We start from the raw sequence: 26,307 nt of genomic DNA, 5'->3' as shown, positions 1-26,307 counted from the left end.
ACACCACACTGCCTGTACCACTGGAGCACTGTCTATAATGTTAAAATACACTATTAAACACTGAATATGGCACTAAAACACTGTGTGCTTCACTCAGCTTCAGTAAAAGTCACAAAAACAAAAATAAGAGCCACAGAGATTGATAATAAAATGCTGATCACTCATATATCTTCATCGTAAACACCGTCTGTCCCTCTAAAACACTGTCCAACGCCTCCAAAGTACAGACTAAAGGCCTAATCCCACGCCGTCCATGCCATTAAAACACTGTTTGCACTGTTAAAATCGTGTGAGCACCACTAAACCCACTAAAGTCCATGAGAGCCAAGCGGGCAGTGAGCTCCTGATGCTGTCACCTGTGAGAGTTCATATCGCTCAGCTTTTGACCGGCTCACACATGAACGCCCCTCGGTCTCGTGACGCTCTCCGGGTGGTTTCCCCCCGGCTGCAGCCATTGGCTCCGAGGCTCTGAAACGAAGCCTTGTAAAAAAAGAGCGAGTCATCGTGTGGTGAAACACGCCGCAGCCTCCGTGCACGGGCGCAACCGTGATCCACCAGGTTCAGCTGCCTGGAGATAAACCTATAATCTGACATAACCCCCCTCACATTTTCATTAGACAGACATAATCTGGTCTCAGCTGTGCACAGTTAGAGGCTCATGATGTTTACTTAACTACAAAAGAGCCCACATCAAGTCCATAAAACATTTTTTAAAATGATAGAGATGCAAAATAGAGGAGAGTAAGTCTGGGACAAACCTGATCGATACACAGCCCACCTCTGCACAATTTGGACAAGATTTGATTGATTGATTGATTGATTTTCTTTTATTTAAGTGTCGTGCTTCACTCAGAAGCCCAGCCCATATGGACTTACAAGACACTGTTGCACACATTACAAAATTATGCTCAAACATACAACAACAAACTACACATTAGAGTAAATCAGAAATACAAAGTCAAATCCAAAACCAGGCACTTCCAAAATATACCCCTCAAATTATGTATCAGTTAAACAAAATATGCTGCCTTCTGTTTCAGGCCTTGGAAATAAAATTTGCAGTCTTAAATATTTCAGCATTAAAGAGCCATTTCAATTTGTGGCCATCATCGACCCAGATTTCATACCTTGAAATGATAAATATCTCCACAGCCAGATGTTTAAAGCAGCGCCTCAGCTTCCCTGCAAACACACAGACGGCGGGAAATCAATGGAAAACCCAACATGAGGCGTGTTAGGGAGGTTCTCGAAGGGGGGGATCAGGATCATGATGGCCCGGTGGTGTGGAGGGATGAGTCCTTCCTCCGTCTCCATCTTCATGTGTCAAAAAAACGACAGTCATAACGCTGCCGTCCAAAGAAAACCTTGTATCTCCATATTTCCACATCAGCTTCTCAGAAACAAAGGAAAACAGTTTTGTGTCCAGTCTTTAGTTTGGGTTGCTGAACGTTATGAACCCACAGAGGAGCGTGCAAATACCCAAATTTAGACAAAACATGAACATCAACAAAATTGGAGATACAAGTTTTCACCAGTTCTTTATGTTTCAAATCGAATAGTGACGCGACCTCTGACAAAAAGTGCAGCAAAGACTCTTTCTCCTGATGAAAAATCAAATCTTTAAGGTTTCTGCTGAGATGACGACTCTCTCTACAGAAGCTTCACTGAATCTGATTTGGCCTTTTCCATCTTTGCTTGGTCTAGAAATCAAAGTCTGTCCAGTGAGAATAGACCTGGAAATCTTGTTGAATTAGATCTGAAGGAGGAGGCAGACCAAGATTTTATAACAGACCCTTACAACAGGCAGGCTGGGGCTTTATTGGACTCTAAGGACCATCCAGAAGCCTCCATGCCTCCTTTATCCCAAGTGTTATTGATATGCATAATGGTAAATATCACTCTGGTTGCACTCTTGCACACGTATTTCCATTTCGTTGCACTGGTTCTGTGATTTATTGTGTTGATGTTGCACTCTGAACCCTGGCTGCAAAACAAACCTCCCCTAGTGGGACAATAAAGAAAACCTTGAACCTGGAACCTTGAACCTTGAACCTTGTGTCGGGCCACCACGAGCCACCAGGACATCCTCAAGGCTCCTTGGCGTTGGTTCTCCAAGTCTCTGGAAGTTTCCAGGAGGGACGGAGCTCCATTCCTCCAGGAGATCCTGGACTCAGAGAGGGAGATTACAGCCTCATCACCTTTATCCTTTAGGAAACTTTTCCATCCTGATGGGAAGGGTCTCCTCCAGGGTGACCGTGCCCCCCATCCACAGGGCCCGGGGATGATGATGTTGTGGCCTTCAGTCACCACATCTCAACCCAGAACAAGTTTAAGGTCCCCCCTTGGAAACGAGATGCTGCATCTCAAGGGGTTATCCCACGGTAAATAAAGAATTTATTTATCAAGGTCGTCTCTGCAGAAAGAAAAAAAAAAGTTTGACTATTGCTACACAACGCCAACAGCCAAATAAAATCCACACAAAAACATCCAAACATTTGTCCCGTGTGCAGCCTGCTCAGCAAAACCAAGTGAGGTGTTTACCTGAGCAGGTGCTGGTCGCTCACAGGAACAACCAAAATGATACAATAAAGTCACAATAACGTTATTTCAGCATACAGCGCTGTGTTTTTGTCTTCACTGTTATGTTATGTATTTGTTTTCTGTGATGTTACTTGCGATTTACTGTGATTTGGAGGGGCAAAAATTATTTTCTGGCCGCAATAAAGCTGTTTTGCATTGTATTGCACTGCATTATGTTGCACTGTAGCCTGCTGCATTATATAACAGAAAAGTACACACAAGTACACAAGAATGATATAGTTGTGGTACCAACGGAGCAAAAAAAAAAAAAAAAAAATGCAATAAAGTATGATAGGTCCCCATAAACTCACGATTTATAGCTTTTTGTTTATTTATTTATTTATTTATTTATTCATTCATTCATTCATTCATTCATTCAAGGATTCAAGGATTCAAGGATTCAAGGTTTATTTGTCACATGCATGAATGTACAGGTACAGCAGCAGTGAAATGTAATTGCAACAACTCCGGCACTGTGCAAGTAAAAAATAAAAATAAAAATAAAATAAAAAAATATATATACAAATAATAATAATAACGATGATAATAATAATAAAAAATAAAAGAAAATAAAAATAAAGATAAAATAGAAAGAATAAATGACATTCCTATATACAATGAACACTATATACAATATGCAACAATATACAATATTCTAGAGACATTTTATTGTATTTTTCCCTCAATGCTAATGTAGTAAAGTGCTTTATTTCTTCATTCGTTCCACTTTGTTTTATTCTACTACAACTTGAGTGCTTGTGGGGAAGTTGCCGCGGTTTCCCTTAGAGGGGGAACTCTTTTTCGATGGTGAAAGTGTCCGCTCGGAAACATTTACAAGTGGAACCGCTACTTCCGGCAAGTCACTGGAATGCAGAGGTGAAAGTGGCTGTGTTTTGCTTCGGCTTCTCTCTCCGCTCTCTCGCTTTCCCGGCAGAAAACCCGCCGGACATGTGTTTGATCGCGTCCCACAAGCGGCGACGTTAATTCGGGTTGAATCGGCGGCCAGACGCGTCGGTTTGCTGCCCGCGTCGCTAACGTTAGCTGGCTAAGCTAGCCGGCTAGCTCGCGGGGCTAACGGCTGCCTGGTGTCCGGGTTGAAGCTCCGCCGGTTGGAGGCTCAGGAGCAGGAAGTTCCGCTCGGCTTCCCCGCGGAGTCGCTCCCGTCTCTCCTGCGTGTCTCCGGGGGGGGGAAGAGCCAGTTTCATGTGAGCGCCGCGGCTCCGCTCGATGTTTTAATGGGAGGCGGGTCGCTGTGCGGGGGGCATCGCGGGCGTCACTCGAGCAGAGAGCGGAGGAGCTGGCTGGCTGTCGGGCTCACATGGAGTCTCTGGCCGGCTACGTCTACAAGGCAGCCAGCGAGGGCCGCGTCCTGACGCTGGCCGCCCTGCTGCTCAACCACTCCGACACGGAGACCCAGTACCTGCTGAGCTACGTGACTCACCTGGCCGGCCAGAGGTCCACGCCTCTCATCATCGCAGCCCGAAACGGTCATGACAAAGTAGTGCGGCTGCTGCTGGACCACTACAAGGTGGACACCGAGCAGACCGGGACGGTGCGCTTCGACGGGTAAGTGCTGCCACTCACACTGGGTTGGTGTTGGGGCTTAAAAATCAACCTGACTTGAGCTTTTCCTGTCCCGTCCTGCAGGTACGTCATCGACGGGGCGACGGCGTTATGGTGTGCAGCCGGGGCGGGACACTTTGAGGTGGTGCGCCTGCTGGTGAGTCACCATGCCAACGTGAACCACACCACCATCACCAACTCCACGCCGCTGCGGGCCGCCTGCTTCGACGGGCGCCTGGACATCGTGCGCTACCTGGTGGAGCACGACGCCGACATCAGCATCACCAACAAGTACAACAACACCTGCCTGATGATCGCCGCCTACAAGGGCCACACGGACGTGGTGAGCTTCCTGCTGGAGCGAGGGGCGGACCCCAACGCCAAGGCCCACTGCGGGGCCACCGCCCTGCACTTTGCCGCCGAGGCGGGCCATCTGGACATTGTGAAGGAGCTGGTGCGCTGCCAGGCGGCCATGGTGGTTAACGGACACGGCATGACGCCGCTGAAGGTGGCGGCAGAGAGCTGTAAAGCCGACGTGGTGGAGCTGCTGCTGGCGCACGCCGACTGCAACTCCGGCAGCCGCATCGAGGCCCTGGAGCTGCTGGGCGCCTCGTTCGCCAACGACCGAGAGAACTACGACATCCTGAAGACTTACCACTACCTGCACCTGGCCATGATGGAGCGCTACAGCAACCCGGACAACGTCATCGCCAAGGAGCTGCTGCCGCCCATCGAGGCCTACGGGGGGCGCAGCGAGTGCAGAACACTCCAAGAGCTGGAGAGCATCCAGGTGGACCGGGACGCCCTGCACATGGAGGGGCTGATGGTCCGGGAGCGCATCCTGGGCTCGGATAATATTGACGTGTCGCATCCCATCATCTACCGCGGCGCTGTTTACGCCGACAACATGGAGTTCGAACAGTGCATCAAGCTGTGGCTGCACGCGCTTCGCCTGCGGCAGAAGGGCAACCGCAACACGCACAAGGACCTGCTGCGCTTCGCCCAGGTGTTCTCCCAGATGGTCCACCTGAAGGAGCCGGTGTTGGCCCCGGCCGTCGAGCAGGTGCTGAGCTGCAGCGTGCTGGAGATCCAGCGCAGCATGGCTCGCGTGGAAGCGGCGCCCGAGGCCGAGCTGCCGCAGGCCATGGACAACTACGAGTCTAACGTCTTCACCTTCCTCTACCTGGCCTGCATCTCCACCAAGACCACCTGCACCGAGGAGGAGCGCGCGCGCATCAACAAGCAGATCTACAACCTGATCCAGCTGGACCCGCGCTCCCGCGAGGGCTCGTCGCTGCTGCACCTCGCCATCAGCTCCAGCACGCCGGTGGACGACTTCCACACCAACGACGTGTGCAGCTTCCCCAACGCGCAGGTCACCAAGCTGCTGCTGGACTGCGGCGCGCAGGTCAACGCCGTCGACAACGAGGGCAACAGCCCGCTGCACGTCATCGTCCAGTACAACCGGCCCATCAGCGACTTCCTCACGCTGCACGCCATCATCATCAGCCTGGTGGAGGCCGGCGCCCACACGGACATGACCAACAAGCAGAAGAAGACGCCGCTGGACAAGAGCACCACGGGCGTGTCGGAGATCCTGCTGAAGACCCAGATGAAGATGAGCCTCAAGTGCCTGGCGGCGCGGGCCGTCCGGCAGCACCAGATCACCTACCGCAACCAGATCCCCAAGACGCTGGAGGAGTTTGTGGAGTTCCACTGAGACGGGGACGAACTTAAGACTCACAACAGAGCGAGGGCGGACTCTTGGTTCTTGTTTTTTTTTTTTTTTTCCAAAAAAAAATCTTATAATTTTCTAATGAATCCAAACGGTGCTGAGGACGCAGGTGTTAAAACAGGTTTTTGAACATATTTGCTTTTTATAAAAAAAAGAGGGGTTCTTTTTCTAAGTATTAATTGCTACGTACCAGCAGCCACAGTTGGCCGTCTTGTGTCTGTCTGTCCGTCTGTCTGTTGCTTTTCCCAGCTGACTGCACATCGTTACTGCTGGACGTACGGAGGAAACGCCGCGCCGCCGCGGCGGGGCGGGGCGGGGCGGGGCGGGGCGGCGGGTCCGGTCAGAAACACAGAGCACAACCGTGACATCACTCGACTGGTTCTTCTTTTGCCTTATCTACATGCCTGGAGAGAGTCGTGTCGCCATATTACTGTGATTCTACAGGCTGTTTGAATGTGAGCGTGAGGGGGAGGAGCTTCACCGAGCAGAATAAGCTAGAGCGAGCGAGCGAGCGAGCGAGAGAGAGAATATTAGAAAATCCAAACTAGAGCGAGAGAATAAAGGAATGAATGAACGAGCGAGCGAATCGCCTCCAACCTCGTCTGCTGCCCAGGCCTCCTGCAGATCAGCCGTCACACACACACACACACACACACACACACACACACACACATCGCTTTCTCTCGCTTTACGGATTGATTGAAAGGAAAACAGGATATCACACTAATAAAACATGATCTAACTGCTGGACAGAGTTTCTACTCACCATCATGTTTGCTCTTTCATAATCAACATGTTTGAAGAGGGTTTTTTTTTTTTTTAAAGCGCGTGCTTCATCGAGACGTGTGTGTGTTCAGATCCTCTGCAAAACGAGGCGTGTGGCGAGAGATTTTTTTTTTTTAGTTTATTTTAAAAAGCACTGATCGGTGGAGCAGGTGCGTGTTTTAGTGATATGTCTCTTAAATTAAATTAAATTAAATTAAATATTTTCAGTTTTTGCAGAAAGCCCTGGCGTTCAGATCCTCCTCACTGCTTTTTCCTGCTAATTCCAAATTCTAGTTCCTCGGGCGGGCAGGCGGACGCTGTCGTTGGTCGGCTGGAGAGATTTATATGAGGACTTGAGCACCGAAACTATGAATGTTTTCCCAAAATGAAATATCGCTTAAGTTATTTTCCCCTGTTTTTATTTGGTCTTTTAACAGTGAGCCTGTAGAAGCTCAGCTGATGGTGCCTGGTTGCGTGGACAGTTTCCGGTTTGACGTTTGGCTCCCGTGACCGCCGGCCCGCAGAGCGCAGCAGCAACACACATACACACACACACACACACACACACAGCTCGGAGGGGTCATCTGCAAACTCTGCTTTTTAATTTGTGCTGTTTTAACTTTGCCCCCATTTCTGTCGCTGAGCGCTCGTCGCTGTGATGCACTGCAAAAACTCCAAATCTTACCAAGAATATTTGTCTTATTTCAAGTCAAAATGTCTGATTTCAAGTCAAAATATCTCATAACACTTAAAATAAGACATGATCACTGAAGAAATAACTTGTTTTTAGACAATTTTCACTTGAGATTTGAAAATTTGCTTGTTTCATTGGCAAAATTTGCCAGTGGAACAAGTGAAAATTGTCTAAAAACAAGTTCTTTCTTAGGTGGTCGTGTCTTATTTTAAGTCTAATGAGATATTTTGACTGGAAATAAGACAAATTTTCTTGGTAAGATTTTGAGTTTTGCAGTGTGGAGTTTGCATTTCTCTCACCACCCGCTTCTTCTTCTTCTTCTTCCTTTGATTCCAAACAAAAAACACATCACTTCCTGTGCAGCTGGAAGCACACATCAGGCGCCGAGTGTTTAGAGCAGTAACAGGGGCGACAAGATGGACGTTTTATTTAAATTTAGGTGAAATGTTGCGGATTACCACGTTCAGTTTGCCATGCGTGAGTTTGTGCGGCGAGACTCTGTTTAGTGTTTGTGCAGATGGCTCACGGAGACACCATCTTTTAGTTTAAGAGCTAGAAACCATCAAAATACCAGCTAAGCTAAGGTGCTGGTTTTCTGCAGAGCGTCTGTTTGATGTAAAAAAAAAAAATAAAATAAAATAAAATGCAGATGGTCTTATAGCTGCTGCTGCTTCTCCTGTTGAAGCTGACAGCCGCCACGCTGAGGCCTGTGGGGGTTTTCACTGCAGGGCCACCCGGGTTTCCAAGGCTCGCCATCATCGCTTTGAACTTCCACAATCCGGCAGAAAATTCAACTTTTGTGTCAGCTCGTCACATGGCAACTTGATTTACACGACGCCGTTCACCAGACTAACCATCACGACTAACGTTCCTTTAAATGAAGTGCATTACCTGAGCGTGTTCAGCCACCACACGGCCGCGTTTGTCTGTCCTCTGGTTTCACTTGATTTTAGTTTTTCGACAGAGCAGCACATGAATGCAGGGCCGTCTGACATTTGAAAGCCGGATTATGTTTTTTTCCTGCGAACGCGTGAATGCAGCGTTTGTCCTCCTAATCTGAGATTGTGTCTGTCCAGTGTCCGTCACGTCTCTCTGCTCTTCTAACCACATGATGAGACATTAGAGGTGGGAGGGGAGGATTTCTGCTTTTCTGGGAGGGATGGAGGGCTTGGAGTGTGTGTTTGGGGGCGAGGGGGGGGGGGGGTCAGGTGAACATAGTGTGCCATTTAGCGTGTCAAACTGGTGTCAAACTTACAGAGGAGTGTTCATTGTATTTTTTTAACCCATCACTTTTTTTTTTTTTTTTTTTTTTTAATTTAATGCGGCAGCGTCCTGTCTGCTGCTCCCGGATGAGGATCTGGGACTCTGAGGTTCAGGACTTGTTTTCTCGGGGTCGCTGGGTCGGCTGATCTTAACCCAAAGATTCTCCGTGCGTAGGGAAACTTTAATTTAAACGATGTCAGCTGTTGTTGTCCTCCCTGCAAAACGAATGCTGTCAAATTAAAAGCTCTTCTGTCAATAAAGAAAAGGTTTCAAAAAAATCAAACAAAGCTCTTCTGTCTGCATTCACTCGTCTTGGCATTTCAGTTGAAGGAGTTTTTCTTGTTTTGCCCAGAAAATGTGTACATTTTGAAAAGCATCATATTTAATGTCTGCAGCTGCCAGAGGGCAGAATAAAATATTAATTCCACTACAGGAGAGACTTGATGTTCTCTGCAATTAGATGGAAAAACATATGTGCCTTTAGCCATATCAGCGTCAGCAATTAGCCAAAAGAGTTCGAAAATAGTGGATAAATCCAAATTAAATCATCAGTGGAAAAATCCAATATCATGAATCCCTGGTTTATGTTTGCAGAATATTACTGTGTGTGTGGAAGCTGTTTATTTGCACATTTATCTTGAGTTTTTCACTCCGAACTGAGAGGTGTAATGCTGAAGTGTTCGTGCCTGGAAAGAAAAAAATGTCACTGTTGATGTGTTGGAACAATTTTAACGAAAATTTGGATGATTTCTGTGTTTCCACTTAGAATGATCACATGGTCTTGTTCGGATTGAGGAAATTGTTATGCAAAGGGGTAACATTCTGCAGATTTTCAACTCTTCTTGAACTGGTTATTAGAGTGGTTATTAGACTGTCGGTGTGTCCAGTACAGACAGCTGATCATCTCAGTGTTATTCATGAAGTTTAAAAGGAGCTGCAGTGAGCTGGAGCTGCTGGCCTCAGGCTGAAATCACAAGCTTGTATTTAGCAGTTAATTATTCAGTAGTGAGTTTCTCTTTAATGAAAGTCCAGTCAGCCGCAGCAGCAACAAAACAACGGAAGCCGAGGTGTGGACCAGAAGCAGCTGCACGGCTGGAGCTGCCTCAGCGGGACAGCCGGGGGAAACATGACCCGGCCTGGACAGACTCACAGCGACGCCAGGCCGCCTTCGGTCTCAGCTCATCCACCCACAAACAGCAGAGCGGGGGTCCTGAGTCGGGCTCTGATGCAGGTCTCTGGGCTGAGGCTGGGGACACGCTGGAGGATTTTTCCTGTTATTTTCAGCTTTTGCATTCACCTGCATATTCTAATTTTAAGGAAGCTTTAAGGAACTTGTAAGAGAAACCGTATTCTTGAACCCCCAGTGCCTCAGTTTCAGTGCTCCTGGGACTTTCGAGACAAAACCAGACATGTATGAGTTTATCCTCAGGGCAGGGTGGAGGCTTAAACACAAGCAGAAGAACCCTGGGGGAAAAGATGTGTAGATTGTCATTTTCTAAAACCAAAGGCTCTCTGGTCATTTACTAAGCCCCTAAAAATAATATCTGTTCATCAATATTACATATTTAGATGTTTTTACCTTGAAAAAACATCCCTTTTTGCCTTAAATTGAACTCTAAACCTTGCCCTTATTAAAAATTTGCATATATATATATATATATATATATATATATATGAATATGGAAATAGGCCCCGGCCACCCGGCAGCTCGTAACCAGAGCTCTGTTCACACGACCGCAACATTCATGAAAACTGTGCCATATTTCATAATCTAACCATGAAAAATAATCTAATATCTAATCTAATCTAATATTCTTGATGTGAAGCAGCCGTTTCCACTTTTTTTTTTTTTTTTTAAATAAAACTCGACCAGCAGTCCAGGCCGAGCTGCTGCTAATGATATGCAAAGCAGCGGCCCGGGGATTTGTGGCCCGGGGTCTGTCTGAATCTTACACACACACACACACACACACACACACACACCTCCACCTTCAGCAGAGGAGTGTGAAAACACCTCTCGAGTGACAAACATTTTCGGAGACAGAAACAGAAAAAAAAACACATTTTTGAGTGAGATTCATCAAACTCCAGTGAGGTGTGACATTTTCTTGTCGGCTGGTGTGTCTGTAACGATAACCACATATGAGGATCTTTTGTTTTTTGAGTTTCTGTCAGAATTGACTGGTTGGTGAAGGAGAAAGGCGGAAAAACCAGAAGGTACAAACTGACCTGCTGAGCGAACGCTGACAGAAACCCCAAGACTTGTTCCTCTGGAAATGAAGGGAACGCTGTACATTTGGAAAAATCCTGCCGTCTCATCAGCATAACGCTTCATTAGATTAGATTAATTCACACATCGAGTTAAAAGTTCTGTTTGTTGTAAAAGTTTCCTCTGACCGCAAAACCTCAAATTAATTTTTAAAAAATCCTTCAAAGATTCAGCACTGAGCTCCAGACCCTCAACTCTATGAAAGTGAATGAAGCACAGCACAAAGCGCAGATCTCTTATTAAACACGATTTAATGCATTTTTCAACCTTCGATCCAAAATCAACACCGACAGCGCGACATGTCAAACCCTCCTGCGTGTGTGAAGCTTCCCCACGTCACACACACTTTGTAGACACAAAGCTTCATATCAAACAATAATGCCACTATCCTTTTTTTTAAAAAATATTCGTATACACAGTTGGATATTTACAAAAAACTTTTCAAGTTTAAGTCTTAATACAACAAAAAGTGCATCAGCTATGAATTTGGAATTAATATACAATATGTTTGTAAGATACTTTTACATTTTTGTGACTACAGCAATGATTAAAAAAACAAACAAACAAACAAAAAAAAAACAGCCATTGTAGGTAGTCTTCTGTTGCAGGCGGGTTGCCATGTCTGGTTTGCAGGATAAAGCTCTTTTCTTATGTACAATAAGACACACGGTTGGTTTCAGTCTTAAAGTCTCGCCGACGCGTTCAGCCCTCGCGGTGCGTTCACAGACAGCACGTCAGGTCGGTTTATCTGAGCTCTGCGGCCTTTTCCTCCCTCGGTTCAGTCCAGCCGGTTCGTCCAGGTGAGGACAGAGTCTCGGTCCTCTGACGAGAGAACTCAGGTGAGAAGTGACGACGTAATCCAACCAACTACAGGAAACCCGCCCCCACCCCCAAAAAAGGCATTCTGGGTAGGAGGAGATGGATGCAGTTAATCATACCTGGAAGGAAGAGAGCGCTGACGTGTCTCTTAAATAAAGTCCATCGTGATTTAACTCCCACTAGCTTCTTGTAGTTTTTAAAAATTATATTTATTACTATTATTATATCAACTTGGTGATTTCTATACAAAGAATCTCACAGAACCAGGTGTCCAGTTTTAGCATGGGCTATGGATTGAAATAAGGTGCGATGGAAAGAAGGATCGTATTGATTTTTGCGATCAGCTTTGGGCTTTTGGCGTTAAACGGTAAAGTTCTTTGAATCGTGCCAGAAAATTGTGAATTTTTCTGAGCCTAGCAGCAGCGAGCGAGGAGGGAAAGTTCTTTGAGGCGTGTTTGCTGCTGTTTGCTTGGTGTGTCAGGGTGCAAAATGAAAACACAGGTCCTTAAAACCCACAGGAGACACATTATCAATACACTCACATTATCAATACACGTTCATGCTGCAGTCACGTAGTAAAAACACGACTGGATCCTGCATTTTGGAAAATTATTTTGTTGTTTCCAGGCTATTTTTTCTCTTTTTCAGGTATAGATATCCTGATGTATCATAGCTGATGATGTTACAATATATCGCAGAATCGGTATCGTGATCCCGTCGTTATCGTGGGTCAAATATCGTGATGGTATCGTATCGCCAGTTACCCAGGAGTTTACATGATGACACTGAAGGCAACACATAGGCTATTCCAGGCGGTAAATGTGACCTAGCGATGGAGGACGAGCAAAATCTCAGGCTCGGGTCGGGTTCGGACGTTCTAATTCCATCATCAGCATATAATCCAAAAGCTTTGCGTACATATCTCTCCACTCCATAAGGCTAAGCTTTTATTTTGAAGGGCGAAGGCAGTGACTCATTTTGGAAAACTGAACTCAGTCCGGTGTCGTCCAGAGTTCTTCAAGGATGCCTGACCGGCTGCTGATTTTACTGACTGGATTGTGATTGGCTGGTTGACTGGTTGGTTTGTCAGCTGGGGGGTGTGGCTTGCTGGTTGACAGACTGAAGAGGGGCGTGGCTTCGTTTGGAGGCGTGGCCGGTCCACCGGTTAATTGTCTGGCTCGTTAAGTGGGGGGGTGTGGTCAGTTGAGCAGGGGCGGGGCTTCAGGGTCCCTGAGTGACGGGGCGAGGTGAGGCGTCGCCCACACTGCGGCCGCCATTATAGCTCCTCTGCTGCCTTCCCATTGGCCACCGGCTGCTCCTCCTCTTCCTGTTTCCTCCGCCGGTTGAAAAAGCCGAGCTGAGAGGCAACAGACAGCGTCAGTACACACGTCAACAACAACAACAACAACAACAACAACAACAAATAACACTTTTTCACTGTTACACAACAACCTGGAGATCTGGTGACTGCTGCAGATTCCACTGTGCTGTTTATGATCGACAAGTAAAATCATAAAAACATATCTGAGAAGTGGATCTGGATTATTTCAGTGAGCATCCTGACAGTTTAATCCAACATTCAGCTGATAACTACAACTAATGAAATAATGAAAAACTACAGGTGAAAAAACATAACTGAAACAACTGAAATAAAAATGAAAACGAGTCTTTAAAAAAAACAAACATGAAAACTAACTGACAGACTAAAATAAAATCATAGAGAAAATGTCTTAACATTTCTTCTTTGTCAGTTTATTTGGTTGTCTTTATTTATTTATTTTTTTTAAATTGTCTAATATTTTGTTGAGTTTTTATTACACAAATCCAAAAAAAGTCACAAACACTGAAACTCATAATAACTAAACCAAAACCTGACATAAAAATAAAAATACATACATAAAAATAAAAACTAATGGAAAATGCCAAACTAGAATAGCCTTGCATTTAAACTCATTGTTACATGCTGCTGCTTTTTATCCATTTATGTATTTATTTGCTTCATTTTCAGATAATTTGGATAATATTTGAGGTGATAAAAGTTCTTCTGACAGCAGAACATTAAACTAAAAGATTTTCAGCCGGCAGGATCAGGAGCTGCAGAGTTTTCGAAGGAAAAACTTTTACAAATTTTTACCACTTGAGAGGGAAGATGTTTTTTTTTTTTCAGGATTCTGGGAAAATAATCTGAATATTCACCGTTTTTGCTGACATGAACATCTGACTTTCAAAACAAATCAAACCTGTGAGTTTCAAACTGCCTGGTCCAAGGGCTCAGAGGCAGCCGGGAAATCAACTCGTGTGTGTGTGTGTGTGTGTGTGTGTGTGTGTTTGTGTGTGTGAGTTTGTGTGTGTGTACCTTCCACAGAGCCAGGACCAGTAAGGCCAGCAGCAGCAGGCCTCCCAGAGAGCTCCCCAGTATAATCCAGACCGGGACGCTGTAATCCTCCTCCCGCCTCAGCTCCAGGATTATCTGCAGGCATTTCAGCAGTTAGCACACACACACACACACACACACACACACTGTTTCCCACAATCTGCTAACACACAGTGTTTCCATTCTGCTGTGTTGTGACCTTCTGACAGCCCTGACCCCTCGGCTCTGATTAGATCACTCGGCTGAAACACACACATGGAGGATCACAGGCGATCTGCGGCGGCTGGACGACCTTCCTTTTTAATCTCAGAATGGCGTCACCACACGTTGAGCGACACCACACACCCTTTATCATCTTTATTAGGCAAACAATCAAACTACAGCCATGTGATTTAACTAAGGCTCGGCTCTTGTGAGAAGAAAAATAGAAACTATTAAACAATTAAAACACGCAGGTCTTATTAGTGGCTGCATCAATGCATTCACACACAGACACACACACACACACACACACTCAGTGTCCACTATGCCTGTCCAGCTTGATGCCATTCAGTGCAACATAAATTCTACTTTTTAACAAAGTTTATAATGTTCAGTTTGTGTTGACATTGTGCAGAATGTGTCACTTTAATTCTGTGTTTATTACTGAGGTTGTAGTTTGCAGAGGTCTGCTACTGGACTGCATTATACTGAGAGGTGTTTCTGATTTTTTGTCCCCCCCATTTATATACAATGAAGGGGGACAGAATAGTGGAAACAGCTGTCAGTAAAGTGCAGTCCAGTCCAACAGCAGCACTAACTATGAGCCAAATGCCAAACATAGAAGTGAATGAACACCTCTATTACCGTGACAACAAGACAAGCTGAGCGTTATAGGCAGCAGGAGAGGAAACTTTATGGCACAACAGCTGGATTAGATTGGATTAGATTGAGCAGGTGGAGCTGATGAAGTGGACGCTGAGTGTGAAAGTGTATATATATTTGACCTGTTTTTTTCTCTTGTCGTTTATTCACGTCCCAGTAGTTTTGGGAGACAAACAAAGGTGTAGTTCTGTGATCTCCTTTGTCTGAAATGGTGAAAAAGAAGAGCTGGAACGTTCATTTTGCCCACGTGTGGCCTAGTGTTCAAGTCAAACTGACTGTAATAAACGTTTGTGACAGCAGATGGCAGCAGCAGCTCAGCGGGGCCCTGTCCTCTGCCCACAGAGAGGCGATCATAAATGGAAATGATTCTACTCAATTCCATTTCTATCCTCATAACTCATTCAGGTAAATGTCAGTAACTCAGAAGGCTCATTAATCATCAGTAATTTTACAATGTAGTTAATTATTTATTTGATTCAGTCAGGCATTCGTTCAGTGAGTCTTAGGTGGCTATGCAGGCTGTCATCACATAATAATATCAATAATAATAAACTTTATTTATGTAGCACTTTTCAAAACAGAGTTACAAAGTAATGCACATATATAAAATAATGAAAGACATGGGGATAAGGTGTCAGTAAAAGCAAGTGTTACAGAAGCAACTATAAATATGAATGTAAAAACAGTCATATGAATAAAACAAACAATGAAAAGGTAAATAAATAAGTCAAAATGCGTTTTGAGGAGTGATTTAAATGGGGGCATCGGGGTTTTCCTGTCAACTTCAGCCATGACTTCAAAGACGAACAGAGCTGACAACTTCCTCCTCTGGTCCAGTTTTATTTTCAACAGTGTCATCTTTATTTTTATTTTTATTTATAATGCTACTTTCTGACCGCTTTCTCTCCTGCTAACAACCCTCACAGCTCTGAGTCGGAGAGAAACAGTCGTACATTTGGTCACTTTTTTAGTTAATTTGGTACTTTGGTAATTGGCAAATCAATTAAAAAGTGATTTTTGCCCAGCTGGTAAGTAAGCAGGACTACATGTTACCTGACTGACCAGCTAAGGAGTTAGTTGTAGAGTTAGTTAGTCAGTTTGTTTATGAATTTGTCAGCCAGTTAGTGGTTAAGTCAGGTGGTCAGTGTGTGAGAGTGTCTCACCTGTCTGACTGGCTTGTCCTCCTGCAGGAACATGGGGCTGCTCGCCTCCAGCTGGATGGAGGCGGCGCTCAGCAGCTCCAGAGACCTGAACTTCACCTGCAGCGGCGACAGGAAATAACCAGTTTAACATCGAAACACTCAAAACACGGTCATTAAAGGCAGAATGAGCAGGAAGTTCCTTAAAAAATAAAGCACAGAATCAGACAAAAATAATCCCTTTTGAGCCACAGTGGCACGATCTCCTACAGGTTCCTCAAAGCCTCATTGCTCGGTAGAGTGTATGAAATGACTTTTATTTTGTAAAGGTCACATTTTCACAGGACTCACAGCGAGCAGAGCCGGCAGCTGGAGCTTTCCTCCGAGCGTCACCTTCACCTCCCTGGAGGCCGGCAGCGTCAGTCTGCACCGCACCGCCATGCTGACGCTGTTACTGTGGTTCTGCACACACACACACACACACACACACACACACACACACACACACATAATAAAAGCACATTCAGACATTATGTGACATCCTGCCTCGTGTGCTCAGGCAGAGCCTCAGCACCGTGTACGCCGTCACCCAGACTAATTCCTTGAGATTTTAAAGACTTCTGTTTTTTTTAATCTGAAAGGAGATCCTTCAGTCTTACCAGCTGAGAGAAATGAGTCAGGTCTTCGTCTGTGATCTGATTGGCTGCTCTGAGGCGAGGCAGGGTGCAGTGAGATCCGGCCGACTGCTGAGAAATGAGAAGGCAGAATGAGATGAAGCCAACGTGAGTTTTTGAATCCAGTTTCCCCGGAGAGTTTCGTTAAAGTCTCACTCTGATATTGGCTCATGATATCACACCTGGTCGATGCTGAAGTCTGTAATGGCAACTAGCTGGTTATCCCGCCGGGTCACGGCCCAGATATCGGCCCGGAACTGGACGTCCGGCACCGAGAAGACACCCAGGTTCTGGATCTGCTCACCACAGGGGAGGGACGTGTCAAAATAAAATTAGAAAACGGCTTCACTCAATGTTAAAATCAGTGGACAGCACGTTCCAGTTATTTTGTGGTACAGTAATTGTACTTTTATATTTTGGAGAGCCCTCTTTTGTGGAGTTGTTTCCTTCTTGTTGCAGCATTGCATTCTGAACGTCGAGAAAAAACGGCCTCGCTGTTTGATCGCGAGGAACCGATGCCAAAACCTGACATTTACTGCTGATGTTTTACATCGCGGAAATATTTTCTGATATCAAACTGGAGCTGCTGGAAACATCTGGATGGGATGTGACCTCGTCTACCACTGAAGACGAAACAGAACTACTGAATGCACTCAGAGATGCAAAATACATCACCAGTAGCTGTTAACAACGTTTTAGGGTGGATTCTTCCTTTAACTCCTATTGCAGTTTGCTCTACAGTCCATAAATCTGCTATAACTGCTGTTTTAGAGTGGATTTTTCCAATCATAGAGGGATATTTTAACAGATTTACTGTGCACTGTCCCGTCTACAGTTTCTTTACTCACATAATAGGTGAGGTTGAAGTTCGGCCCGCTGCTGCCTGACTGGTCCCAGAACGAAGACGAGGACGAGTCCGCTCTGATCTCAAAGCGAGGAGGGTGGGGATCTCTGATAGTGACAGAGGAACAGAATAATGAATATGTAATATTATCTATTAATCTATCAAGTATCTTTTTGATGAATCAGTCAGTAACTCAGAAAGTTCATTAATCATCAGTAATTGCAATGTGGGTGGTTATTTATTTGATTCAGTCAGGCATTCCTTCAGTAAGTCTTAGGTGGCTACGCAGGCTGTCATCAAATAATAACATCAATAATAATAATAAACTTCATTTATACAGCACTTGTCAAAAAGTGCAAAGTAATGCACATATATAAAATAGAGTAAAATAATGAAAGACATGGGGATAAAGTGTCAGTTAAAGCAAGTGAAACAACTACAAATATGAATGTAAAAACAATCAAATGAACAAAACAAACAATGAAAAGGTAAATAAATAAGTCAAAACAAAAATAAAAACGTTGGATTGAAGAATTAAAAGCAGCTTTACATAAATGCGTTTTGAGGAGTGATTTAATCGGGGTTTTCCTGTCAACTTCAGCCACGTCCTCTATTAATCTATCAAGTATCGTTTCTGATGAATCACTCAGTGTGTAAAGTGTGAAAAATAATAATATATACTCATGGGAAGTGATCAGAGTCTTCAAACTGCTCCTTTAGTCTGACCAGCAGCCAAAAAAATACCCAAAATATACATTTTCTGAAGATATAAATGGAGAAAAGGAAGCAAAGCCTAGCATTTTGGTGAAGCTGGAATCACCTTCACTTGATCCAGAACTGAAATGATTAATTGATCATCAGAGTTATCAGATAATAATCAGGTTAGTAGACTAATCAGTGTCTGCAGCTCACCTTGTGAAGACGAGGTCAGCCTGGTACTTCAGCGGCAGGGAGATGTCGTTGATGTTGTCCTCTGGGTATCCGTCATCTCCCTCACTGGTGAGCACGCATGCATGCAGGCACACACACACACACACACACACACACACACACAGCTCAGTGAGGAAGTGCTCTGACGCTTTGCACCATGTGTGTTTTTTCTCTGCTGTTTAAACTGTTCATATTTCTATTTTTTTATATATTCCTTGTTTATAGTGTATATATTGCTTGCTGCTATTTATCATCTGTTTATACTGTAAATTTGCACATTGCCCACATCTATGCACATTGTATACATCGATGCACACTGTTTTTTTGTTTTTTTGCACATTGTTTTTTGCACATTGGGTACTTAGATCTTTAGATCTCGAGTGTCATCTTTTATTCTTTATTTTTTATATTCTTTATTTTTTATTATTCTTTATTTTTTTATTATTCTTTATTTTTTATTATTCTTTATTTTTTATTTACTTAATCTTGTACTCTGTGGATACTGCTGAAAACTGTGAATTTCCTTCGGGATGAATAAAGTATCTATCTATCTATCTATCTATCTATCTATCCTTCCTTCGACAGGCTGCCTCTGCCTCCTACTCCCATTTTTTGATAAAGGTTTAATAAACTGTTTTTTTTTTGTTTGTTTTTTTCTAAAGATCAATATCCAGACACTCATCATTACAGCAAATATGTTTTGGCTTTTTGAGTTTTTTAATTTACCAGCTTCTTCAGTCGCACACACACTGGCAGCTGCCTGGCTCAAACACTGATAATCATGAGGCTGTGAACGCTGTCGAGGAGCGCAGGTAATCAGCGAGCGTGACATCAGCGGTCTCACCTGCTGGTCTCCATGACGACGCGCACGTGGTCCAGGAAGACCGAGCGGCTGAGCTCGAACTCGAGGCGGAAAGACACCTGGAGGGGAGGAGAGCAGTTTGGTTTGCAGGTCAGGTGAGACAGGTAACTCTGATTGTGACTGAAACGACTGAAAGCACAACATGAGACTGACTGACAGTTTGTTTGGAAGCACAGCAGAGGAATCTGAATCCTCTTCTTCTGTTATATATCATCAGCCTGTGATGTTCAACACTTTTCAGGAGCTATTTTGTGAAGAAATGTAATTTACTTTCTTGGTGAACCCTCTTTCCCTCAACCTGCCGCGTCTTTCTTCTCCTTTACTTGATGATTTCTCACATTTCCCAGAATTACTGATGACAGCCTCCACAGCAGGGCCAGTTGGAGGTACTGGAGTGCAAATTTTTCTTCTTGATCTATTCTGAGCTATCCTTCTGATCTGTTCAGGCTCCTCTTCTTCTCCTGTCCTCCTTGACGATGGATGTCTCCCTGTGTGATCGCAGAGCGTCGGTGTGAAATGGCAGCTCTAGAGAGAGGGCCTCGCTCTCTGACTGTGACGGGATGCCAGACTCCACTGAGGCTCCCAGAAACATCTGGACGTGACATCGCCTCGTCTGCGAGTGGCCAGAAGAAACAGGCACCAAACTCCTGGATGGAGACTGGAATGCTCAGCACATCAGCAGTCACCGGTTCTTAGTGGGATTAAATTGATTTAGGGTGTTTTTTTTCCTCTGAAGTACTTGATTAACGAAACGGGACAGACATGAATGCTTCACATGGCTCGTCATCACATGGATCTCAGCGTCTGAGACTTGACGGGTGGAGAGTCCTGCCATCTCCTGTGAGCTGAGGAGATTTGAGCTTCCATCCGAGCTGCCAGACTTTTCCAGGCGTTGCTTTGCTTCACGTGTTCGCCCCTCTGGCGACGTCCCACCTCGTCCAGCAGCCAAAGCCTTGTAAAGGAGGGGCTGGCAATAACCTGCACGGCAGTCTGGGCTAATAAAGCAGACTGTTTTCAGACAGGCACCTCTGAAGTCGGCCCTCGGGGGCCTTACGGTGGAGGGCGGGGCCGTGATCACATTTACAGGGACAGCCATTAGGCTAATGAACCTTTTAGTCAATGGCTGTCATTGGAAGCATATTCCCTCTCCTGTTTAATCACTATCATTAGTCTTACAATATAACAGCCGAACGCTGCTCAGCGCTAATGACGCTCGTTTCTCACTAAAGCCTCCTTCATTTCTACCTGTGTGCAGATAAAACCTCACGGCACGGACACGTTTCTGTTAAAATGTTCTGGATTATCTGTGAGATCGGATGTGGTTCCAAACCGAGAGGACGAGATAGAGATGAAGAGGAGCAGACAAATGATTTTTGAAGGGATCCTCTGATATTTTAGGCAAAATCCCATTTTTTCCCCAGACTGAGACAAGATGTTGGATACCATTTTCACCTCTGTGCATCCAGCGGTTTGGTTCTTAGTAGTAGCATTTTGCTTTAGCTTAGCATAAAGACTTGAATCCTATGGGAGTCGTTAGCCTGGCTCCGTCAAAGTGAAAAAAAAAAAAAAAAAAAACCTTACAGCAACTCTGAAGCTGTTTTATTCACACAGTGGATCATGTGAGATTGAAATACATGTCTTGGAATAAAGAAGAAAGAGTGGCTCTAGTTAATTAGTGGTGAATCTTCCTCCACCTTCAGCAGTTACAGCGCCACCATCTGACTTCTTAACTGACTTAACTATCAGCACAATTAAAACCGGCATTTAGTTTGGATCCAAAGTGCTGCTGAACGGTTAATTGAAATTCTTTCATAATCGCAATATGGCCAAGTGCAACATTCCAACCACAGGAGTTGCAATTTTTTGATAAAGGTAAAGTCTGTGACAAAACACAAAGCCTAAGTAAAGTTTTTTTTTGGTACAGACCCAAGCAAAAACCACACCATCGTATTAATATCATTTTCAGTGAAAATTAAAACTAAAATGCAAAAATTAACATTGCTACTAAAATCATGAGTTATATCACAATCACAACAATCAATATGATTTCTGTTATCATATCGTTCAAGCTTCAACAATGTGGGAATGGAAACCTCCACCTTAAAGACTGAACATCCTCACACCGTCCTGCATGGGGGGGCTTTTAATTTGTTAACCCAGTGCTCTGCAGTGCATTAGAGTGACTCCTGCAGCTTCAGCGGCTGGTGGTTTCTCCTCTCGTCAGTGAAATCTCAAGGTGTGAAATATATTTTAAATAAATTCGGGGGAAGGTATTGACAAAAAATATTAGAGAGAAATATTAGATAAAAGTGTAAGTTTGTTTTTGTAAAATATTCAGTCAGTGGTCGTCATGGTGATCCCAGTGTGGGGCTATTCAGACCAAATTATATGCCGCCTAGACCACCGATCGCCATGACAACCACAGCGCTGGATTACTGACAGTATCTGATTATCAATAGTGGTGTATTATCAGTACAGATCAATCACTGGTAGTGGTGTATTCATATCAGTGGTATATAATCAGCAGTGATGCATTATATAATCAGTATTATTACAGTGATGTATTACTGATGGTGTTATATTATAATAATATTAATAAATGGTATGTAATGAGTTCTGGTGTAACACCTGTACCTGCACCTACCTGAGACAGGGATTTCATGAACGGGGCGCTGATGTTGCAGCTCCTCTGATTGGCCAGTCGGTCCTGGGAGTGGCACTCAATCTGAATATCTGATTGGTCCTGTGGGGAAAGGGGGAGGAGCCTAATTTTATCACATGCAGATGGTCGTCACAATGTCCTGAGCACAACGTGAGATCTGTAGCTGGTTGGGTCAGTAGCTGGGTTTCCATCCAAAATGTTTTGCATATTTATAAAGCGTATTTCGAAAATGAGATAAAAGAGACTGCAAATCAGTGTGAGTTTCTATCAACTGTGAGCAAATCACATTGAAAAATTTATGTTCAGGTTTATTTAGAGACCAAAATCTACATCATCGTTATGCAAATTAAGTGTTTCCATCTCCCATTTAGTGCATTGGCTCATTTTCAAAAAAGTTTTTTCCACATTCTGCCGTTTCCATCAACCTTTTCTACTGCGATACTTCAAAAAATACACTGATGGAATCCTGGCCACTGCTGTGTTCTTGCAGTCTTTGACAGAGAGCAGCACACTGTACAGTTATTTTAAGGAGAACGTCACTGATCATCACTGTTATCAGTTATTGATTAAGCGCCTCAGCGGCGGCGGCGGCGGGTGAGGCACCTTGACGATGAGGCTGGAGAAGAGCAGGTTGGGGGAGTTGGAGATGTTGATGGTGGCTCCGTACGCGTTCTCTCCCTGGTTCTCCAGGCGAGCGAACACCACCATCCTCCTCCGCCCAGTCTCCACCACGTACCCGGAGCTCTGCGACGCCCCCTGCTGGTGGCAGAGAGACCAGGCCGCTCCCTCCCGTGAGCTGCAGAACTGCCTTTGGAACAAATGACAAACGGTTATCTTGGTTTGTGAGACCGACATTGGATTATTTAACATGTTAGTGACTGCATCTGATTCTGTGCATTAAGTTGTATTTTTTCCCATGCAGTGAGTGAAGATATAATTTCTAGAAAATTAAATAATGCTCACTGAAACAAGCTGAATGTGAAGGTAATTTTAGGTCATTTTAAGGATTTAGTTTCGGGTTAGGATTAAGATTAGATTTAGGCGTCACTTTAGGTTAGAGTCAGGGTTTAGGAAATGACTACAGTCCGTGGAACGTCCTCACAAGTCTAACCCTAAAAATGTGTGTTTTTGTTGGTGTGAAAGCAGCTGCGCTCACTTCACGTCCATGAGGTCGGTGTGACTGTGGAGGATGAGGTCGGGAACGCAGATCTCTTCTTGTTCGCAGCCGTTCCAGAAGGGAAGCTGCAACAAGAGATAAGGATCGTCTCAACACGCCTGACATGACAGCAAAGGATTTTATTAGCACTGTAACTCACACGGCGTCACACACAGCACTTAAAGGACACAGATAAAGAGGAAATCCTTGAGGTTTTACTGCCACATAGCACAAGCGAACATAATATATCTGTGGAACATGTATTAAGTGAGGTTTTTACTTCCAAAAGGTTGTGTGAGGTCCTTAATGTTGGTTGCTTGTAACGTTGGCGATGTAGGAATTGAGTCTGATTCCACTGATGATCTCAGTTTTTGTGTGCCGGGACAACAGCATCGCAGAAATCAGCAGAATATGAAATGTAAGTGTAAATATCAGTGGCGCGTTCATGCAGAGATGAGCTCTCACCTCGGTCCTTTGGGTGCTCGGCCAGTCCGGATCTAAAACTGGACCCTCATCTGGGTCCTGCAACCCCGTCTCCATGACAACCGTGATGGGACGTCCATAATCTGTCGTCTCCTGTTGGAACCAGGCAGACGGTCAATAAGAAAAATACACTAAACAACTTACAATATAATTTCTAAAAAATGCAGCGCTTAGTGAGGTGTGACGTGTAACCTGGACGGAGAAGCCGAGGTGCTCGCAGCGCTGCGCTCCAGGCTGCACAGACAGGGTCCTGGGCTGCTGTCTGTGGGACTCATCCACAACTGCTCTGGGAGGAAAACGCCTCTCGTCCAGCACCAGGCTGTACCACACACCTGGGACAGGAGGAGGAGGAGGAGGAGGAGGAGGAGGGATCAGAACTGCATTCACCTGTATTCACACCATATTAGTTAAGATCTAATTTCATATTTACACTCATACAAAACAAACAAACAAACAAACAAACAAACAAATAAATAAATAAATAAGAAGAATAGTGTCAAGTGCATCTCAGCATGTGGAGTTTGTAAAGGCATTACATGCAAGAATGTTATTCATGATGGTGTTGAAGAAGACTCAAACATTGACTCCTGAAGCATTTGACATGGTGGATCAGTATTTGCTCTGAGTATTATGCAACTAATTGAAATAAATGCAACTTTATATGTAGGCTAAATGCAAAAGTGGGCGTGGCAGTTTTTCCACTAAAAAGTGGTTGTAGTGAAAAATAAATGCTAGCAATCAACTCAGAATCATGAAAAAACCCTATTTAGTCCCCTCAAAAGTTACTTAAGTCCAATTTAAGCACTTTAGAATTTTTGAAAAATCGGTTATCGGTACCCCGACTTTGATCAGGTTTTTTCGGGGTTTCCCCCAGGAGTTGAATTTCAACCTTTTAATACATTTTATTACACACCTTTATGAACACACTGATAAAGAAATTTCTTGGTAAAGATTTAGTTGGCAGATTTTTATATGTTTCCCTTACTATCAGCCCCTATTGGGTGTAAAGAAATTCCTAAATCAACCATCAACACAGCAGAACAAACAAAGTCTACAGAGACGGTCAAACCATGATCCAGAGGAACAATTTCCTCTGAGGCGTTCTCCATGATTGCAACCCTTTTTTGGCATTTCTGCTTTATTTCATGGTGACAGTGGAGATATACAGGAAAGAGAGAGAGAGGGGATGACATGCAGCAAAGGGCCTGGGATCAGATTCGAACCCAGGACGCTGCGATCAGGACTCCTGAGCAGGTGGTACGTGCTCTACCAGGAGAGCCACCGCTTTGCTTCTTTGTACATGCCCATCAGAATTTAACCAAAATATATATAATTTTTAAAAAACTGATTGCATCCTTATGGTATACTTGATGACTGTCATGATGCATTCGTTGTCACAAGGAATTTGCAGCACAAGTCACATAAAGCATGTAAGCTACTTTTACACATGATCGTGTATTTTCATTTATACTGCAGTGTATGTTTTTGAATTCATGGTTTACTTTATTTCCACACTGGAAACTTGACGTGGTAATGTCCCATCTCACATGAAGGCAGCATCACACAGAGTCGCTGAGTCTGATCATGAAACGTCCCTGAGTGCCAGTGTGATGATGTTTTGATTATGATGGACTTCATTAAGGTGGTAACGGTGCAAGTGAACAATACAAGACCTAAGATCGACACTAACTGGTTATAATGTAGGAGTTAGTGTCGACTTTACTCCCAAATTTGCGTTCAAGCTTGCAGGCTGCAGGACGCTGGTTTCAGCCCTGCTTGGGGAGGTGATGCTGTTTTAAAATCTGAGCTCCAGGAACTTTTCAGGTTATCACCTCACCTTCACACAGAGAGGACGAGCTAATCAGTCAAATCACCTGGTGGAGTTTTTGGTTGGTAACCCTAACCCTGACGTAAAACATTACTGAATTTCTCTACAGACACACGGCCACAAGCCTTTTCAGATGGCTCCATGTCTCTAGCTGCTTCTCAAATATTCACACTTTGTTTGCATCGTCATCAGTCGTTGCTGGGAGATTTGCGATCCAGCCACAAAGCTGCTGCAGGATTACGTACGGACAGCGGACTTCATGGAAAAGAAATCTCTGGACAGTAAAAATATCCTGATTTATTGAAACCACACACCACTTGAACAGCCATAAAAACCCGAGCAGCTGATGCTATTGTCGAAAAAACAATATCCCACGGCCGTGTGTGATTCCTCTCATTTCCAAGTTGTTATATTCTGTCATCCATGGCAGAGAGATTAATTTTTTTACAGTGTAATTGCGTAGCTCATTCTCATATGCCTAAAAAAATGAAGTTGGAGCGGTGATTTATGAGGCTGCGGAGGGCTGAGGTAAGCCGCTTTAAACCGGCGCAGCTCCCGTTATAAACGACACGTCATCGCATTTTAAGAAATGATTTAAAGGTAAAAAATGGAAAGTGAGTGAATGCAAATGAGACTTGTGATTTGTTCTAGCAGCTGCTGTCACTGCCAGACTGCAGACGGACGGAGAGACGATCAAACTGTGTTCAGCTGAACCATGTGGCATGTTTGTGTGTGTGTGTGTGTGTGTGTGTGTGTGCATGAAAGCCTGTCTCTTTGTGTATTAGTGTGTGTGTGTGGGAGCT

The 26,307-nt window shown here is 44.4% G+C and overlaps 2 protein-coding genes across 2 annotated transcripts in view; one reads left to right on the top strand and one right to left on the bottom strand.

Annotated features, from left to right (window-relative positions):
* Window positions 1-3,421: 3,421 nt before the first annotated feature.
* On the top strand, window positions 3,422-7,426 carry fem1b (fem-1 homolog b). The gene is made up of 2 exons (XM_030054566.1): window positions 3,422-4,146; window positions 4,228-7,426. The coding sequence occupies exons 1-2, from the start codon at window positions 3,899-3,901 to the stop codon at window positions 5,861-5,863; spliced, it is 1,884 nt and encodes a 627-aa protein (XP_029910426.1). The 5' UTR covers window positions 3,422-3,898; the 3' UTR covers window positions 5,864-7,426.
* A 5,538-nt stretch (window positions 7,427-12,964) lies between these two features.
* itga11b (integrin, alpha 11b) overlaps window positions 12,965-26,307 on the bottom strand; it is a 49,757-nt gene continuing 36,414 nt past the window's right edge. The window contains exons 17-30 of the mRNA XM_030053948.1: window positions 23,869-24,008; window positions 23,659-23,769; window positions 23,194-23,279; window positions 22,641-22,845; window positions 22,020-22,118; window positions 19,358-19,434; window positions 18,496-18,579; window positions 17,588-17,690; window positions 16,922-17,035; window positions 16,725-16,811; window positions 16,417-16,527; window positions 16,090-16,185; window positions 14,045-14,158; window positions 12,965-13,045 (exon numbers count right to left, since the gene is read on the bottom strand). Of these exons, the coding sequence (XP_029909808.1) occupies window positions 12,965-13,045; window positions 14,045-14,158; window positions 16,090-16,185; window positions 16,417-16,527; window positions 16,725-16,811; window positions 16,922-17,035; window positions 17,588-17,690; window positions 18,496-18,579; window positions 19,358-19,434; window positions 22,020-22,118; window positions 22,641-22,845; window positions 23,194-23,279; window positions 23,659-23,769; window positions 23,869-24,008 (1,508 nt within the window). The remainder of the gene's footprint in view (window positions 13,046-14,044; window positions 14,159-16,089; window positions 16,186-16,416; window positions 16,528-16,724; window positions 16,812-16,921; window positions 17,036-17,587; window positions 17,691-18,495; window positions 18,580-19,357; window positions 19,435-22,019; window positions 22,119-22,640; window positions 22,846-23,193; window positions 23,280-23,658; window positions 23,770-23,868; window positions 24,009-26,307) is intronic.

The sequence above is a fragment of the Myripristis murdjan genome, chromosome 6 (assembly GCF_902150065.1).
Source record: "Myripristis murdjan chromosome 6, fMyrMur1.1, whole genome shotgun sequence".
Taxonomy (NCBI): Eukaryota; Metazoa; Chordata; class Actinopteri; order Holocentriformes; family Holocentridae; genus Myripristis; species Myripristis murdjan.
This window is presented reverse-complemented; position numbering and strand designations above follow the sequence as displayed.

Excerpts from the sequence above, each read along its gene's own strand:
- fem1b (XM_030054566.1), top strand. The coding sequence starts at position 3,899 with ATGGAGTCTCTGGCCGGCTACGTCTACAAGGCAGCCAGCGAGGGCCGC. Across the intron at positions 4,147-4,227 it reads GGGACGGTGCGCTTCGACGG|GTACGTCATCGACGGGGCGA; the intron begins GTAAGTGCTGCC and ends CCCGTCCTGCAG.